Consider the following 21,273-nt stretch of genomic DNA (forward strand, 5'->3'; position numbering starts at 1 on the left):
TTCTAGAAAAAATTCTGTATGATAAACTATATCTCATACTTTAGTTGTTCCAAACTTTACTCTTGTCATTGCATTTATTTTCAGTTGTTCAATTATCATTTTTAAAGTTTCATAATCATTAATATTAAATTATTACTAGTGGTTTGTTCAGTAGTAGTAAATAATGAGCTAAAAAATGGTAAATTCAGTTTCAGTTCATCATTGATAAATGCTTATAATTATTTGATTTTAACAGAAAAATTATTTTCAGGTTCATCACTTATTTGTCCAATTAATGTTTTCTGTAACATTTTCTTTATCTTGTACAATGTTTGAACTCATCATCTTTGAAATTCTTGGAATCCTTGATTCTAGGTTTGTTTGATTATAAGAATATTATTAAAGTAATTATAGTATTTATATCATTGTTAATGTTTATTGAGGAACATATTTTATTCTTTTAGATCAAGATTTATTCATTGGAAACTTGGACTCTATGCTATACTCTTCATGCTTATTGTGCTATTACCATTTTATATCGGTTATTTCATTTTAAGCAATGTGAGATTTGGTAAATACATATTTTGTTATGAATAAATTTAAAATAAATGCTCCTTAATAATTTGCATTTTTTTAATATTTTCAATATAGTTCAAAAACAGTTTATCAAACCTCTTACAGTGGCAGCATGGCTTGGATTTATGTATTTATTTTGGAAAATTGGTGATCCTTTTCCAATTCTTAGTCCAAAACATGGTGAATGATAAAAGTATTGGATATATTTTATAAAATGGTATTTAAAATTTGAGAACCAATGAAATATTTTTAAAAATTTAGGAATTCTATCTATTGAACAAGGGATAAGCAGAGTTGGTGTAATTGGAGTGACACTAATGGCTTTACTGTCTGGATTTGGTGCTGTAAATTATCCTTATACATCCATGGCATATTTTATGAGGTATAATATTTAAAGTGTGATTATTTAAAAAAATTTTTATTATGACTTTTAAGACTAAAATATTGAAAATTGTTTATTATGTCTATTTAATTAAATTTTTGTAATAATTATCATCCAGATATTCAAGGAAAATATATTAAACACTTCAATCAAAAGCCTTAAATTATATTCCAGTAAGATTTAATTTGAAAAAAGGTTTTTTTGACTAATATTTTTGATATGCAATTGGAGATCATCTTTGGGTCTGTATATTCAATGAAGGAATGATTAAATAGAACAATGATGTTTTTTGAAAAATTAAATTAAAGAAATTCTTGAAATATATAAAATATCATAGGATTAAAAGTAACAGTAAATATAAAAGTTAAAAGTGGTACAAAAAATATACAATTAAAATAAATAAACATTCAAAGACTATAACTGAGAACTTTTCATTATACTGTCCCTATGTCATGTTGTCATGTCATATTTGGTCATGTGATCATATAAGGATTGCCATGCTTATGATAGTTGTTTTACTTAGTAAATTTTCAAAATATTAAAAAAAGCAAGAAAAAATATATTGTCAATTTGTGAAAAATTTACAAAAATGCTTAAAAATAATTTTATATAAATACTATAAATCTGATTTTATGTACAAATTTATAGTTTCAGTTTGCATGAAAAAACCTATCATATGCATGACAATTTTTATATGATCACATGATCAAATGTGACTTAACAACATGATTTAGGGACAGTATAACTGAAAGTTCTCAATTATAGTTATATAGTCTTTAAATGTTTATTTTTTAATTGTATATTTTTTGTACTACTATTAACTTTTATATTTACTGTTACTTTTAATTCTGTTTCATATATTTTGAGAATTTCTTTCATTTAATTTTCCAAAACATCATTGTTTGATTTAATCATTCTGTCATCGAATGTACAGATCTGAAGAAGATCTCCGATTGCAGATTGAAAATGTTAGTCGAAAAAACCTTTTTTCAAATTAAATCTTACTGGAATATAATTTAAGGCTTTTGATTGAAGTGTTTATTACATCATTCCAGTCTACTAAGTGGTGTTTTAACTCTTTTAAAAAAAAATTAATTAATAGTTAAATCTACTCAAAAAATTTATTGAACAATCAATTTATTTGCTTTATTTGAAAATAAATTGCTTTACTGATTAATAGGGTATTTGTTAAATATATTTATAATATCAATACCCCCACTTTGTAAATTTATGGTTAGTTTATGTTGTAAATATATAGTGAAAGTATTTTTCCATTAATATAATAAACATTTTAAAATCAATCATTAAGATGAATCATAAAACTTAAATGTCTTTACCTGAAAAAATAATGTAACATAGTTCTCAAACATTTATTGCTCTTCACATTGCTTTATAAAATTAATATTTTTTTGACTGCTGGAAAGTATAACTTTGTACATAAAATTAGTTTTATAGTATTTATATGAAATTATTTTTAAGCATTTTTGTAAATTTTTTCACAAATTGATCATTTATTCATAACATATATATATATATATATTTTTCTTTCTTTTGGTTTTTTTTTAATGTTTTGAAAATTTATTTTTTAAATGTAAAGACAGTTAACTCTGCTTATTGTAAGGGACTTGCTTATTGTACTTTGGAACTTGCCTAAACTGGTAACATTAAGCAGAGTAAGTAAATAATGTTACAATTAGAGGACATTCTAATTTTATTGACTTTAACATTAAAAGGATATTAAAACTATTAAAAAGTGTATAACTTGAAGTTTTATTCATTATAATTATTATTGTTTATTAATATGTAATTTATTCAATATTGTTTGTCTACTACAACAGCTAGCATAGTGCTAGTGATTTGGACTATTGTATTGTGAGCAAATAACCCTTACAATGATTAACATTTAAAGCACTGCTTAAGACTGATTACAATAACTGATAATGATTATGTTTTCAGTTACATAGTGAATCTTATAGCATGAAAATAAAGTTAATTTTGAAAAAATTAACATTTTGACTGCATGAGAAGTATAACATGGTGCACAGAGAATCTACCAGAATAGCCATGACTATCAATGGTTGATTCTCAAACATTATTAGTTTTAATAGCCAGAGGAAGCAGCTTTTGCTTTTTAGATCAATGTAACTTTTAAGCAGCTCAAGTTCTCTTGTTTACAACTCAGCTGTAAACAATAGAAACTGCTATTGGCCTGCACCTTATTGAATCAATGGTTGATTTTCAGAGGCTGAAATGTTCGTAGTTGACATCCAATGAATAGCAATGAAACATCAGATAAAATATTTATATTTATTCAAAAATTTTAACATTTTTGTAAATTTTTATTGAACAGGAAAATAACGGATTTTCTGTAGTTATAACTGAAAATATCAAAAGATGGTCAAAAAAGATTCAATGAGGTATGAAGTAAATGGTTATTCTGTACGTGTTTGAATTTTAAAACAGCAACTAAAACAATAATTCATATAACATTTTACACAGTGGTATCTTGATTGAGGAGTTTTAGATTGTTCATGTTTTGAAACTTCAGCTATGTGAGCCAAGTGAATCATATGGTGCTTCTCAGCTCAAAACAGTGGAAAAAATTTTGCTTTTTGAGAAAAATATATTCATTGACTCTTAACAACCTCATTGCTATCTTATTCAAGGATAAAACAGTTCTGGCCAAAAACACCAAACTTTTTTATGTTTACTATGGAAGTTAACTGACTAATAACATGATAATGATTGCTTATTGTGATCACCCTTGTGATTGCAAAAAGCAGAATTAGTTGTATTTTATGAAGTATTTTGAGTTTGAATTAGTTGATGAAAAAATTATTGAATTTTAATTGTTTTGGGTAAAATAAAGAATTAGTGAGATTTACAAAAATAACAGAATTTTGAAAAATAATGAATGACCTATAAGAGGAAAATAATCATTAAATTATTTAAAATATCTACTTATATTTTGATTTAGTATATTTTTTGCCTTTCTGCAGTTATATGAATGGTTTATATTTTCTGTAATATTGAGTATTTAGATATTGTCCCATTCTATTTGTATTTTGCAGATATTTTGACTTGTTCGCTACAGATTATTTTTTAAAGAAAGAGAAAAATGTAAGAGTGCAAACCTCTTGATGCTAAGCAACAATTAAACTAATATCAATACATCATCATTATTACTCCATTTCATAAATTGTCTTAAATATATGACATTAGTTCTTAGTTATCAAGTATTTTGGAGTTTGAGTAAAATGTTTGTATTCAGAAAGTAAGTTCTGATTGATCAAAAAAACTTTTTATATGAAGGCAATAAAACTGTTTTATCTTCTAATTGAAAATATCAACTGCCAGTTTGTTAAACTAACCAACAGCTGTTCTGATTATGCATATAGTCTGTAAAATTGGCATGAGTTGAGTTTTGTTGGTAGATTGTTATCCCAAAAGGAAAGATATAAAAGAAAAACTGCAAATATGTCCAACATTTATATGTTGGACATATTTGCAGTTTTGCAGTTATCAGACATTCATAATTTTGCCAAGAAATGAGCAAGAAGATTACAACTTTCATCTGCTGTGATATAGTGTTATGATGTTTTTATATTTTATGGCTGTTTATATAATGGAGGGAAAGTATGGTGATTGGTCAGAAAGTGAATCCCCAAAGATTTTTTATATTTTGAATTTGGGACCTTGCAATGTTGAAAAATGAAAAAGAATTTGGGGATATTTTTTGTATGTATGGATATTGATTGTGTGTGTGTGTGTGTAGAGCACAGTTTTGTTCATCCACTTTGAAGTTTAATAACTCTTATAACTTTTGTCAAAAATTTTGAAATTTTGCAGGGAATTTGTGTATTTGAGGATTGATGCTATTAAATTTTGGTGGATGAAGGTCAAAGGGTGAGAAGATAGATGGGATCATGTGTCAGACTTAATGACAATTTTACTCATTATTAGCATTTACAATTTTTTTTAAATACACCCTCATTAAGCTTTTGTCCATTTTATAATAGTTAAAAATATAAACATTTTTAAAAATAAAATATCATAATGGATGGCACCACCATAATTTAAAATTTTTTTCTGAGAAAGTTATCCAACTCATTGCTGGATTGTTTCTAAATGAATTTTTGAATCATGAGCAACAATATACATAGATAAGTAGACAACGAAATTATTGTGGCCAATGCACGTACTATATCAGAAATATCCAGCACAAATTATATTTACTAAAAATAATTTTTCATTATTTTAGTAAGTATAATTTGTGCTTGATATTTCTGATATAGTTATATGCTTTGGACTTAATTAAATTCAGTTTTACATAGCACGTAGTTAAATTATTGTGGGTTATTGAAAACAAACAATGAGTAACTAGAGTTCTGATTTTATGTTGCTTTATGGCAATGCTGGACCTCACAGTGCTGCTTGAATAAATCAATTGCTGAATCTTCCTGGTAAAAAGTTCATCATCATCACAATATAGTTTTGAACTGATCAGGCAGATAAGGCTTCATTTTGGAAGATCTGGGATAGAATCTGAGTGAGCAACTCTAGGAATTTTTCATGGATCTGTCCTGGATGGGTCAGGTCTCATCCCTCAGCTGCTCCCATTGTGGCTTGACTGAACCCACAATGAGCATGGGGAAGAAGGTCCTATTAGTGTCTACAGGAAAGAGTCAAAATGAAAAGAAAAGGTTGATCTTATATGTATATGTATTCTGACTTCACTTATTTCTGTATTTGAACACAATTTTAGCAGGACAGTGATTCAACAACATTTTGAGAAGACAGCAGTTGTGCAAGATTGGATAAGAATCTGACAGCAAATTTCATTAACAAATTGATAAAAAAAAAGCTTATACTATAATATGAAAAATAACTTAATTTGAAAAGTAATTATGTTGAAAAATAGATAGATGTGTAAACTTTTGGCAATAAAGAAAAGTCTAAAATGTTTTATTTATGGTTAGTCAGAACTTTTGTGATAAGTTCCTAATGACACTCATAGCGGTAACTATTAGAAACTTATAGATATGTTTTGAATATTTATATGCTTTTTATAATATAAGAAAGTAATTCTCTTAATATTTTGTTTATTTGCTAACTATATACTTTTCCAACAATAATACTGTAGATTACCTAAGATTTAATATCGGAGTCTTCCTGAAAGTAAAGTTAACTTTTAGTAAGAGTTATTAGAGTGTATATATGTATGTATATATATATTTATGTTCTGTATATCAAAGTTGAGACAATGTTTATATTTTTTTACTACTATTGTTTGATTGTTTATTGATAGAAAGTGAGTGGTGATATGTATTAAAATCATATCATTGATCGTATAAACTGAATATTTTTGGTTAAAAAGAAAATGCAGTCATTCTATTTTTCTAAACATAAAATTATATTTTGAGAAAGACATCATAAGTAAATAGAAAATACTTAAACATGATTTGTATTATTTGTGCAATTACACTTAATAATAATAATAACAACAACAACATATTTATTATTAACATTAATGATATTAATTACTAATAATTTATAAAAATCTATAATTCATTAATCTATAAAATATTATAGATAAAATATTACTAATACTAAGTTATATATATGTATATAAACAGACCTGTGACTTCTACAGATATTCAAGCATTAGAGAAAAAGTTGATTTTAACATTAGATATGATCATTATGAAGAAGAAAAGGTATTGTCTGTTAGTTTTTCAAAAAATAAAAGTAAAAATATAGTTTAATTAAAAGAATATTTTTTTGTTTTGTTCTTAGATTAGCATTGGCTGCACGGGAGAAATTGCAGCAGAATATGGTTACTCGTCATACATCAGGAATATGGGGAATGTTGAAAAGTGTAGCATCAAGTGGAAGTGGTGAAAGTATATAAAAAAATTCTTAATGTAGAAAAGTGTGTTTATTTCAAAATATTAATTTAAAATATTAATTTTTAGATATAAATCAATTACAAGAAGAAATCAGGGGATTGGAAGAGCTCAGTAGACAGTTGTTTTTGGAATCTGTCGACATGCACACTATGCAGGTTTGGTATATTTCATATCATAAATATTATTATTTACCACTTATTAATCAAAAATAGTATTGCTTTAGCTTTATATTGTTTATTTTTTCTAAAAGTAAATATAGTTGACAGCCAGATGGCTGAGCGGGTAAAGTGGCAGCCTACCACTCTGGGGGACCCAGATTGAAAACTTCACAGAAATTTTTTGCGGGGTGTTCCATTCAGATATGTCGGGTCCCATCCCTCACCACCCAAAGCTTTCATTTTATTTTATTATTTTTATATTATTCCTTCTATATACACATATCCATATACTTATCCCCTCTATTATCCATATTATACATATTCCATCTTCAAAGTTAAAATTATAATTTAGAGATGTGAAAAATTTTGTTTGAAATGAACAACATAATTGTTCATTTGTTTTGTGAATTTTTTAGAGAAAACTTTGATGGCAATATATATTTAAAAATAAGAAATTATATTATAATATCAATATATCTAAAACCATGTCACTTTTATATTATAATATCAATATATCTAAAACCATGTCACTTTTATAACTAGAAAGTAAAGAACAGGATTAATAATAATTTTAAAGTCTTTAATGTTAGTTTATCACTGATATTATTATTTCATCTACAGTTTTGACTCTTTTTTGATGTATTAAATGTTTTTCATTATTTATAGTAGTATACTTTGAAACTCAGTACTATTTCAGCAATTATTTGAAGGTAATTAAAACAGATGTTTGAATAAAATTTCAAACAGATTCTTCATTCAAACCTATTTCTTCATTCATTGGCCAAAAGTAATCTTTAACTTTACTTCCTTCCTTTATTTGAATTTCCATAAGACTAGTTTTTGTTTTATATTCTTATTCTATTCTTTGGTTCCCCTTCTCATCTTTTTCTTAGCATTAAATGAATATGTCATAGGTTCTAGATTTGGTTCTATTCCTGACACCAGCAATAATATCCAAAGCATTTTAATATTATTTATTATTATTTATAAAGCATAATATTTACTTATTATTTACATTAACACAGTTATACACTAATTTCTCTTTCAACAAATTAACATTCAAAGTATAAGTATATATACAGCAAAACATGCCAACACACTACCAGTTATGCAACACCATACACTTGCTTCAGTATAAAATCTATTACAGAACGCGGTAGATACAGTAGACCCCCCTATAACGCGGTAGATACATTCCACTTTATAAGAATTTCGTGTTGTAGGAATCCTTAAATACATGAGCCAATCACAACCCAACACGTGTGAAGTTTACGGACTATGGCTGTTTGAAAGGTTTTCTTCCATAAAATTAATCGATTCTAGACTAATTCGACTCAATATTTCCAAAATACATATAATTTTTTGGGAATAATCCGTATAAACTATGCTATAAACAAAAAACTGTAGGATTACTTACCAAGTGTGCACCGTTTAACGTCGCCATTGCTTAAGTTTGTTTTCGTCGCGGAGCAGCGCACCAAACGGCAGTCACGATTTCTGATAAGTTATTTTTCTGCGAAAAATTTGTTGAACTTTGGAGACATCATTAATAGAAATAATTTTTATGGCCATTGAATAAGAAATGTTTCTTTCACAAGAAATGTATAAAATTACAGTACTGTATTAGACTTACAGTACCTAATTTACATACTGTACAGATGATAGTAAACTCAACTTACTCACCTAAACTCTCCTTAGCGTGGCGTTGGACGGCGGAAAGTATATATATAATTATAATAAAGTTAAAATAAATTAAGTTAATATTGTACAGATGATAATAATACTGTACAGACGATAGTAAATTCAACTTACCCGTCTAAACTCTCCGTAGCGTGTAAGTAGTTTGGGTGGTTGTCTACTATTGGTCCAGATTTGACAAATCATATTGCGACACGAGTCGGCGATGACGTTTTACCACATTTTACATGTCCCTTTTAGCATCTTTATACGAATACTGTCGCAATTTCTTTGCCGCGTTATAGGAATCCGTATTATAGGAACCCGCGTTATAGGGGGGTCTACTGTGTGATAAAATTGAAGTTTTAATTTTGTTACAGATAGATGTATATAATCTAAAGTAGTATAGTATTACATACTTATTTTTTTATGTAAACAAATTTAAAGTATAAAATTATCATAATAAAATGCATTTTTACTTTTAAATGTTTTAATTGTTGTCACTGTAAAGTTGATTATAAAATATTGAAATATTTTATTTATTTTTCAGGAAAGAATAGAATGGTCAAAAACATTGAAAGGAAAATATTTTAATTTTGTAGGATATTTTTTCTCTTTATATTGTGTCTGGAAAATATTTATTGTGAGTTTTATTATTTTAAATTTTATGTGCATACATTTTAAAACTCAAGACATTTTATATTTTATTGACATATATCTTATATATATATAAAATATATGTCAATAAAATATAAAATGTCTTCAGTTATATATATATATATATATAAACAAAATTCATAAAACTAATTGAATGTTTTATTGAACAGTCAACTGTTAACATTGTCTTTGATCGTGTTGGAAGAGTAGATCCTGTGACAAGAGGTATTGAAATTGCAGTAAATTACATGGGAATTAACTTTGATGTAAGTTTTATATAATATTTAATTGAGACAATTGTGAGTACAATTATAGATATGTAAGAATCAGAATGTTAAAATATGAGGTAGAATCAAAAACAACTAAAATTTGACACAGATTTTATTACACAATTCAGAGATATATCATACCACCTTCCAAATAAATGCCATCTATAGCTACATATTTCTACTGGTATCTATATCACTTGTCAAAAAATAATCTTAGAAGCCAAATGATGTCTTTAAGGGCTTTATTACTGCCACTTCTGTTTCTACTGCTGATTGGAATCTGTGACTCTTCAACTTCTTTTTTATTTTAGGAAACAGATAGTTCAGGGAAGTAAGAGGATTAGGGAAATATTGTTATGCTCTTCTTGGTCAAGGAATGATTAATGTGTAGGGGCATAGTTAATTAGGGTGAAAGACCCATTTTTGTCTCTTCCATAAATTAGGATGTTTTCATTGTGTACAGCTTTATGCAAATGGCTGAGAATTTCAATGTATCTTTCCTTATTAAGACTCTGACTTACAGGAATGAATTCATGATATATCAAACTATGGATGCCAAAAAACTCACTGTAATACCTTACAGCTATTAATGAAGACAGGAAATAAAATTGATAACTGTGCACAAGTGTAAACTTGACTTACATTGACATCTGTAATATCTCACAATGTGTGCAATATAAAAATCAAAAACTGCAGTTCTTTTTTTGACTCTTCATCATATATACCATAGAATGTATATATGAAAAAAATTTTTGAAGTGGGTTGCATAACTTATCTTGAATTACTTTGGTTCTATAAAAGAGATTATGAAAAGGAGCAAAATGGTTTTTAACTAAAAATAATGTCATCACTCAATCACAATGATAAATTTGGTGCTGTTGTCAAGTCTTGTATTCTTATATATCAGAAAATGTATCAAAGCATTTTTTTCACTTTCCAGAAATATTTTCTATTTTAAAAACATGTAAATAATGAAAGTAATTTAAAATATTTTTATGCAATATCTAAAAAGGACAATAAAGTTAGTTTATGATGCTCTTTTAGCAGGCTATCTACTTAATTATAAGAAAAGTCAGCTATGTAAGATATTAAAATAATTTTTATATTTAATTCCTTCATTAGGTATGAGTGCAAAGCAGTTATTAATTATTAATAAATGTATTTTTATATTGAAATTATATGATTCAGTAAGTATGAATTTAGGTATTTTTTCATTCAAATTATCTTTAACCTGTGATCCAGTAATGGTAAATCAATCTGGAATATGAGTTTATTAAGAGATGTAACTCTACGTTAGTCTATACATCAAAAGTCATAGCAGTTATCATGCTAAAAAAATACAATTTAATTAATATTTTAACTATTATTTGAACTAATTAAAAATGCACTACTGTGATGATGATAAAAATACTGTGATAAGTTAAAAATAAATATTAAATATAAAAATATGTCATATTAAAGATTTTATTGATATTTGATATTAATATATATCAACATGATTTATATTAAGCCTGTTTTTATTTTTAACATTGTTATTATAGTATGTTTGTATCAGCTGGATTTTCATCACAGATATTTTAATTAAAATTGTAAATGGAAAAATTATTATGAAGATTGTTGTAAATTGATGCCAATATTATCATGCATGAATCTTTTATTGTTGTTTGAAAAAAATTGAAGATTTACGTTTTAGCATAAACATAATAAATACATAAGATGAAGTTATATCTAATATAGTAAAATATAAAGTATATATATTTTATATGTTTTATGGATTAATAAAGAAACTGATAAATAATTTTGTTTTAAACTTTAATCAGTATGCTTAATTAATAAATACTTAACTTGTAAAGTTATATACTATTTTGGATTATAGGTAAAATTTTGGTCTCAGCACATTTCATTCATATTAGTTGGAGTTATTGTAGTTACTTCTATTCGTGGCCTTCTCATAACTTTAACTAAGGTAAATATTTTTTTAAATAATCTATTCTATTCTAGCTATTATAAGATATATGTGTGTGTATGTATTTACATATGTACAGTATATTTAATGAAATACATTTGTTTATATATTTTGATTTTAGAAATAAAATTAAAATATTAATTTTGTTTACATTTTTACATAGTTCTTCTATGCAATATCAAGTAGCAAATCCTCAAATGTTATTGTTCTTGCTTTAGCTCAAATAATGGTAAGCTGAATTTAAAATATTTTTCTTATAATTTTATAATTTAATTAACAGACGTTTTTTACACAACATTTTCCTAATTAAATAAATTGTCTTATTTTATTTTTTTAATGAAACATTATTATAAAACTTTATTGAAGAGAACTAAATATTTCTGAAGAAAAATTGTATCATTATAAAGTTTTATTACATATATTTTTCTTTTATTGCAATCAAATCAGAATAATAAATAGAATCAAAGTATTAAATTTATTATTATTGTTAATTTGTATACATATCACTTGAATCTAGCAGTAATAAAACATAGATATTACATATCATTTCTTGTTGATCTGAATTGATAAATAGTTTATAATGTTTTCAATGCAGTTTCTTCTTCTGTAATGTGTTTTTAGTATATGAATTTGTTATATGTGATAGATAACTAAGGGAATAAAATCACTAAAACATAAAATCCTGTTTTTGTTTACACCAAATTTTTCTTGAGATGAACATGTCTTGTGCTACCAAGTAACCTCATGTGAATGGGAAAAATGCCATTCAACCGAATATAATGCTCTATGGAGGAATACACAAAACAAACATGACTCATCTGTCTCTTATTCCAATTTACTAAGTTTTTTTATGAATTTGTTTGCTTTTCTTAATAAAAGCATTTAATATAATATTTTGATTTTAAGAATCCAAGAGTCCAAAGAAGGAAATCTTTAAGTATTAAGGAGAAACATGAAATAAAACATTTTGAATGACAGGACAGAACATACATTATTATGAAGATTGTTGCAAATTGATGCCAATATTATCTTGCATGAATCTTTTATTGTTTGAAAAAATTGAAGATTTGAGTTTTAGCATAAACATAATAAATACATAAGATAAAGTTATATCTAGCGTAGTAAAATATAAAGTATATATATTTTATATGTTTTTTGGATTAATAAAACTTCTCCCATAAATCCTGTTATTTTTATTGTGTGGAATTTTTTAACACTTAGGAACACGATGTATTATGGGGAAATGACTATAATAATATAAATAAAGCATTTTTAAGATGATCTTAAAAAATAACCATATTGATCATTTTTTTTGGGCTGTAATTGGACTTAAAGGACTGCAAAAAATGATTAAACTTTAAGAACAAGTGAAGAAAAGTTTGTCTTTTTTCTGTCCATATGTCATGAGAATGAATAAAACTTTATTGTCATAAGATATAATTTTTTATAGACGATCATTCTTAGTATGTTAAATGTCTTCAGAACATCCCTGTTTATGAATCATAAAAATTTTATTTTACTAGCTATTATTTGTACATAACAAGGAAAAGTATTAGATTCATGTCAAATATGACCTTTCAGGATTTTTGAAAATCTCCACATTTTGAGACGTGAACCCAAAGAAGTCAAAAAACCAGGGAAAATATTTCATAGATAGGTGTGTTGGCATCTGTTTTATTTCATATCTCATGATAGATTAAGAAATGAAATTTGGCATGGTAGATTGTGTGTAAGGGATTTTGATGCTATTAAATTTTCGTGGTTAAAGGTCAAGGGGGTGGAGAGATATGAGAGATTACATATCATATCTCAAATGGGATCACTTATTGATGATTTTACTTTTTATTAGCATTTACAAAGTTATATAAAACTAATACAGGTAACTCCCGTATAACACGGGAGTTACCTGTATTTGCTTTATATAACTTTGTAAATGCCTATATAACTTATATAACACGGATTCGCATAACACAGCAATTTTCTGGAACGTAACTCCCGTATAACACGGTAGTTACGTTCCAGAAAATTGCTGTGCTATGCGAATCCGTGTTATATGAAACAAAGAACTAGTACAAAAAGGGGGGTTAGGTACCAAAAATTAAAAAACATGTTAAATCCTTATTTAAATCGGATTTAGTATTCATTTTTTTCATAGGTAAAATACTTATTTATTATTTAAGTAAATATTTTATCAGAGGATTATTCATTTTATGTGATGATCTCAGCATGAGCATCATCAACTGGTAACAGTTTGTGGGTGTGTTCGTTAATAGTGGTTGCTCTGCAATGGGAGTGCGCTGCTGTTTGTAGGCATTTAGGAATGACGGTGAAAGAAAGATGGCGGCGCCCACACTATCGATAGTATCGTGTGGAGGAATCTATAATTCTAAAATGAGCTTTTAGAGGCAAAAGAAGGGTCCCAATTGTAAAATTTAACAATTAAATGGATTATTTGTTGAAAGAGCATTCAAAGTAGCCACGAAAACAATTAGAATGCTCGTGCGGAGTTTCACAGAGGTATAAAAGAGCGCACCCTTTATTACATTTTATGTTATATGAGAGTTTTACCCAATTCCCGAACCGTGTTAGAGTGAACCCATGTTATAAAAGCACCGTGTTATATGGGGGATGTTCCCAATTCTTGAACCGTGTTAGAGTGAATCCATGCTATAGAAGTGCCGTGTTATACGGGGGTTACCTATATCTCTATATCCAAAATTAAGCTTATTACCATTTTATAATTATTAATAATATAAAAGTTATTTTTTAAAGTATCTCATAATAGATAGTGCCATATTCAATTTTGTACTAGTATGCTACTAGTAGTAATTTTTAATATTTTTTGTCAGAAAAGTTATGCAACTCGTTGCTTTTTGAAAATTACATAAAATTTAGGATAGCTTTTTTAATTATATAAAAGATGAATTTCAATAAAATAATTTTAGTGGATAATATTACTGTTGAAACTGAATTGAAGATCACAATTTTTTTAAAGATTGGTAAATATTTTATGTATATCATTGAGAGGTGCCCCCACACATTTTTGGAAGCATGAGGGCAAACAGCATACAACTATTTTTTTAAAATGTTTTTAATAATGAAAATACTAATATTTTGTGTAATGCTTATATTACAGGGAATGTATTTTGTTTCATCAGTACTGTTAATACGGATGAACATGCCACCTGAATACAGGTAAGTGTTTGCATGTCACTTTACAAAATATAAAGTTTTTTAAATAAAAAAATGCTTTTTACTTTCTTAATAGGTCAATTATTACTGAAGTGTTAGGGGAACTACAATTCAATTTCTACCATCGCTGGTTTGATGTTATATTTTTGGTTAGTGCATTATCCAGTATTGGTTTCCTCTACCTTGCACATAAACAATTACCAGAGAGAGAGAGTCTATAATGTGACTATATTGTATTATTAAATGTTATTAAAAAATTCTTTTTCTTAAATTTTATTAATTCACCAAAACTTTAGTTGAATAAAATTTAATGTTTTTAATAAAAATATTTAAATATATTTTAAAAGTACAAGTTTACAGAAAATGTCAGAAATACTATATTAAAATGGAATTTAATGTAATAATAGCAATTGAAAGTACTGCTAATGAATTCAGGAGGAAAGCATAAAATGAAATTTATTCAATAATTTTTATTTTTTGACTAAAACAATTGATTTATACATAGTGCAATCATAAACTGTTTTTATTTCATCATTTACAACACTGTTTCTCATTCTCTAACGAATCATTGCCCCCTTCAATAAAATCGTTATGTAGTATCGCCCCTTTCACTACAAAATTCTGATGCCGAGGGACAAGGCTAACGCCAAATTCATACTGCATTGAATAGACTAGTGACTAGTATAATGTTATTTGTTTAATTATTGTATGATATAACAAATAAAATATCTAATTATTCTTAATATAATGTCTTACTATATCGCCCAGAAAATTGTTTTTCTCTCCCCAAAATATAAATTGTTACTAATTGCCTTCTCAACATGGAAAAATGCCCACATGGGGGCAATATTGCCCTGTTGAGAAACTCTGATTTACAATAACATTTCTAGACACTTTTCACCTCAATACATATTTTTTGAACTTGCCTCAACTATATGATGTGAAAGACTGTAAAATTTGAATTATAACAGAGCAAAATAAAAATTATATTTTACACATACACACAAAAAGAAAAAAAAAACAAAGTTACACAAATAATATTTCATCGAAAATTAATTTTATGAATTTTTAACTTATATCTAAAAGCATATCAAAAGATATTTCTTTCTTTATTTTAAACAGTCATTTGCTGATAAGTAGAGTGTGAGATATTTTACCAGGTATGAAAATATTAACACAAAAAAAGCAGTTAAAAGCTCTAACTTTACTTTCTAAATGAAATATTATTTAAATTTGATTTAATTTACTAATTGAAAAGCACACTTTGTTTCATTTTTTACTTCTATGGGAACTAAGAGTGCTTTTTTTCCATACCCATTGTAAGTTCAGTCAGGCTCACAATGGGATGGTCGGGTCACCACCTGGCCACTTCCATTGTAAACTTAGCCAAACTTGCAATAGGTATGTTAGTGGCAGTGAGAGACAAGGCCTGAGACATCTCAGACGAAACCATTCATGGAAATTTTCAAGGGTTTAACTGGCTGAATTCTATTCCAGCTCTCCCAGAGGTGTAGTCTGACACCTAGACCAATATATGAGCTTAAATATTTAAGCTTATATATTATATGAAATAATTTTTAATTGTATGAAAAGTTGTCACAAAATATATTTTTAAATATAAATTTTATATAACTTTCAATATCAAATTCTATTTTATGGATCCGCATCTTTTCAGTTTTGTTTTGGATTTGAAATGTCTTAAATACAGGTATACCTCACTTTACATTGGTAATTGGTTCCAGGAGAGGCGACTTAAGCTGAAAAACGACGTAAGTCAAATTTACTTGTCACTAGGCACAAATAACCATTCCCAGTTCTGTATTTTATTTATAAATGCATTTTTAATAATATATGGTTAATAAGAATCTATTTTAAGCTTACAAACAAATAAATTTTAGTTTTTAATATAGTACAGAAAAAAGTAATCTAAATTTATAAATTCATGTACGTACAGTACATACTTGTAAATGTACATGTTTACAATTTGGTGATGTTTACAGTACATCGCAGACTCTTTATTTGTGAATGTGGTTTGCTCTAAAAGATGATTTTGTAAGGTTAAATAACAAATAGTTATCAAAATTATCTTGTGAAAGTAGAAAATAAACTTATTTATATTAAATTTACCAATATTGAGTGGCACTGACAACGCTGCCAAATGGTAGATATTGGAGCTACCGTGGAAAATATCAATATTGAGCACTTAAAAGACTGCTAAATACGACAACAACACAGAAACACAGATGTTTTCATGTTTCGTTCTCTAGGATTTATGATGATTATATTAACATTTACTGTAAATGTACATATTTTAATATGATTTTATGTGCTTTAACGCTTTTCTAGTGATATTATGACTTCAGTATTTGTGGCGGACAGACGTAAAGTCGAATAAAATGACTTAAACTTGATTTTTATTTTTCCATATATTTTTTGATAAACGATGTATAATCGAGAATGACATAACTCGAAACGACGTAACTTGAGGTATACCTGTATAAACTTCATTTTAAATCCATCTGATGAAGTTACAGCAGACTCTGCTTATTATAATTGCAAATAACGCTAGCAGTTGTGTAATCAGAATTAGCATGTCCCAAAACATATAATACATAAGATAATACAATATCCAAAATTTGATGTTAGAATCATTTTCCAGTTGAGAAACTAAATAGTGACATAAAACAATGTGTGTATATAAAGAACAATTCCACCAAACTTATTTTTGATTAAAGCCAATCTGCTGAATTATTGGGCTATAATAAAGCTGAGTTAATAATTAACTTAGCCTTATTATAGCTGATAATTCAGCAGTTCATCTGGTTTTAAACAATATAACAATATATGGTTTTTTTTGTTTAATGTATTTCAGACTATCAATTTTTAAGATCAAAATACTTTTAAGACTTTCTTGGAACTTCTTTACACAATTTATTGATTTTTTTGAGTTTCAAGTATTAAAAGAGTAATAAATAAAGTAGTAATTAGATCACAATATGCCATGATTTATAGATAGAAATTTAATTATTTGGATGTTAATAAATGTGTATACTTCAATGTTAATAGCATTAACATTGAAGTATACAGTGACAAAATGATTATCATCAGCATTGTTTACATATATATCCTAGGAATACAACGAGATGAAGGAATTGTATTCAAATTAATATATGTATTAAAGATAACAATTTAGTAAATTTATATTGGATATAAATATTCCTTAATTGTATCTTTAACAAAATTTATTTTTACTTTCCCTACTGTTATATATAACAGAGGGAAAGTGGCAGTCGGTCAAAAAATGACCCCTCAGAATTACATTTTTGGGCTCAGAGAACCTTCAAACGTGGAGAAATGCAAAAAAAACTTGGGGGTTTTCTGTATGTATGGATATTATTGGATATGTATGGATATTTGTGTGTCAATGCTTTATTCAACAAATTTTTCAAGACCTACATGTCTCATTCATGTCAATGACGCACAAATTAATATTCTATAAATAATTAATAGAAAGATCAACTTAATTAAGCAACAGTCTGGACAGTAAATTACATGAAGGCCATTTTTTAAGTCTACTCAATAGGAGAATATTGAAAAGTTTATTTTCAGCCATAGTTTTTATAAAATGTTTGACAAAAATCAAGAGATTGCCTCTCATTAATTTCCATTATTTTGATTTACCTTATTATTATTTTTGGTAGTAATTTCAATAATATAGATAATGTATGAATATTATTACTTTAATTTTTATATGAATATAAATTGATTTTTGCTAGAATAAACGTTATAAATTGGGAATTTATTTTTGTATTAAAAGTATACAATTAAGTTATATTGTAAGAATTACAACTTAAATGTAAAACTTCTGAGGAATTCTTGAATTAAACAATTTTTTTTTCTTTTTGTTAAATTTACAATTAACTACAATTGAACTTAATACAGCTTTCAATTTCTTAGCTTAAAAGGCTAAAATCTGTGAAACGGTCCTTTCTTATTTCATATTTTATTTTAAAATGAAATATATTTATATTAAATAATTCTTTATTATATTTCGAGTAGGAATAAAAGTAATCAATAAGTGGCTTTGTTACTTACAAGCTATCATTTACATTTTGTACTTTGAAAAATAATTTGTAACAAAGTAATTAGTAGAATAATGAATGGTAAATTTCGATTGTTTCAAATAATTGTACCAATATACACTGAAAAATGTTTTATTGATTAAAATTTAAATTTAAAAATTTATTTTCTGTATTTACTTTTTTCAAGTGACGTTTCTTTAATTCCCTGAATTTTGAAAAAATCCACCAACATTTCTCAGAATCTTCAAAATTTCTTAGTTCATAATTTGAAGATCCCCGTCTTTCTCCATTATTATTCGAATAATATCAGTGAAGTTTTAAATGCTCAGGCGAATGTGGACGTTTTAAATGGATGTTTTCAGCCTTTCCCACACATATAGATAACAGTCTCGCATGAAATCTATGATGAAAATAATTGACATCGACAGAAACACTACATACCCCACAACATATTTGTATGACTGAGCTATGGATCGAAATGTTTCATTAAGGTAAATATTCTAAGGAAAACTATTGTAAGAAAGGCGTGATATCGGAGCATATCTAATGGAAACAATCCAGATACAATTATCAATTCATCGATCTTTACACACGCTCTTTCCCGCAATCACACTTCAAGCTACATTTTATTATTGCTTGTGGCTTAGATTAATCTACATTTAAGTATTGATTTAGTAACCTGCCAAAAAACAGGAATCACGTGGCAAAAAAGATAACGAATTCTTAATTTAACGCGTAGTATTTGTGTTTATAATCATTATCTCATCATATAAATGTTAAATGTTTTGAATTTTACAAGGTATTTTTGCGTTAAAATGTTAATTTTTGCGAATTAAATATTTAATATGCCCACCAGTGACCGAGTGTGTAAGACCATTAAACGCGGGTTCGTGCCTCATCAACGGCTGGCCACATGTTTTACAGATTTTATTCACGTATTAGCATCCAAGTATGGGCCAATTTCCTATATTTCCGGGTTTTATTCACTTGTCTAACACCTAGATATGGGCCAGTTTCCTATAATAAGTCATCCCACTACTATTATAGTGCACATTACACAGACTACAACTACAGGAAATTTTGAATAAAGCATTGTTGCCACGATGATAAATAGGAAAAATAAACTTCGGCACAGAAAGAGACTTCGAGCTGAACTTTGTCCTTAAAATCATTGCACGTACTGTACAGTACATTAATTTGGCTGAATGTTAGAACACCTTAAGCAAAATCAGTGAAAGAAGTTTGGGGCAATGAGTTTATGAATTAGTAAGGGGAGATGAAATCGGGAGGGACAGGACGTCCAGGTTTCTTGGTAGTTAAGCACGTCCTCGTAAATATCGCGTTTATAGAAAAGTTATTAGAGTTGGTTTGGTTTATTTGGCGATCTGCCGAGGAGGATGCATCCCTGAAAGACTTATGTAAAGCTGGTCCCAATTTAAGTGTTACTAACGCGAAGAAAACTCAGAAAACTTTACGTGGCCAGTCCTTTGGCCATTCGCGAATCCACGAGCGACTAACGGTGTTCGGTGGTTTCATCCACTCGGTTAATGGAGCATACTTATTGGGCTGCAATTTGAAAAAACTGTAGACCTATAAATTCCCATTGTCGTCCGTCCGTCTCTGTCATTCGTTAATCTCGACAACGGAGTTAGATGAAAGTAGAGACCAGACGTGGAAATCGTAAGAGGGAAGAGGACCAGATTAACTGTTAATTTATAAGAACTTCCGATTTATACCGCAAGTCATATTATTTCAGTTCAAAAGTTTTCTCCTGAACGAAGATAGATACATAACTGGCACGACTCTATTGCTAACAGGAAAAGTATGATGTACAGGGGCAAAACACTACTACACCACACAGGCAAGTGCTATGTGCTTCCTATAGTAGTAATGACGTAATGTCGCATCTATTTCGCGCTATATCATTGTTACAGTAATTCAGTGTGCATAATGTATATATTTTAAAATTAGATCCTTTTCGTAAGAATTATATTTAGTTTATTATTTTGTTAAAATTTTTCCCAATAGATGGCGCTACGTGTAAAGCTAGCAATCAAATGTAGACAGAAATTACTTGATATATACTAATCAAAATGTTTGTTTGTTCGTTATGTATGCTTATGCCATTCGACCAATTGCTACGAAACTCGGAAGTTACGTTCAAATACTTCTAACTTAAGTAATGTCCTACATCCCATCCCAAATTATCGACTGGATTTCTATTTATAGATGAAGTTAATTTATTGAATATACTTTATTTATATATAAAAATCATATAAAATTGTTGAAAAAATACAAAATTATCAACAAATTTAAATTTATTACCAACTTTGTGACTAGAATTTCTGATGGTTTTATTTGTAAAAAGAAAGAATAAATTTAACCATGCTCAAAAATTATACAAATATAATATAAATGCGATGATT

The 21,273-nt window shown here is 27.3% G+C and overlaps 1 protein-coding gene across 2 annotated transcripts; it reads left to right on the forward strand.

The window, feature by feature from the left end:
- Positions 1–218: 218 nt before the first annotated feature.
- LOC111622923 (Golgi pH regulator B-like) lies at positions 219–15,399 on the forward strand. Of its 2 annotated transcripts, none has more exons than XM_023365381.1 (13): positions 219–354; positions 444–550; positions 631–735; positions 817–937; positions 6,574–6,654; positions 6,734–6,834; positions 6,913–7,001; positions 9,232–9,324; positions 9,509–9,604; positions 11,484–11,573; positions 11,737–11,802; positions 14,710–14,768; positions 14,842–15,399. In XM_023365381.1, exons 1-13 carry the CDS (start codon positions 275–277, stop codon positions 14,984–14,986), a joined length of 1,233 nt encoding a protein of 410 aa, XP_023221149.1. In that variant the 5' UTR covers positions 219–274; the 3' UTR covers positions 14,987–15,399. The 2 variants fall into 2 exon arrangements, with proteins under 2 accessions (XP_023221149.1, XP_023221148.1); XM_023365380.1 differs by having other exon boundaries at positions 6,734–6,840; positions 14,842–15,397.
- Positions 15,400–21,273: the final 5,874 nt, after the last annotated feature.

Source organism: Centruroides sculpturatus, unplaced genomic scaffold (genome assembly GCF_000671375.1).
Source record: "Centruroides sculpturatus isolate CEXI.00-Female unplaced genomic scaffold, Cexi_2.0 scaffold282, whole genome shotgun sequence".
Lineage (NCBI taxonomy): Eukaryota > Metazoa > Arthropoda > Arachnida > Scorpiones > Buthidae > Centruroides > Centruroides sculpturatus.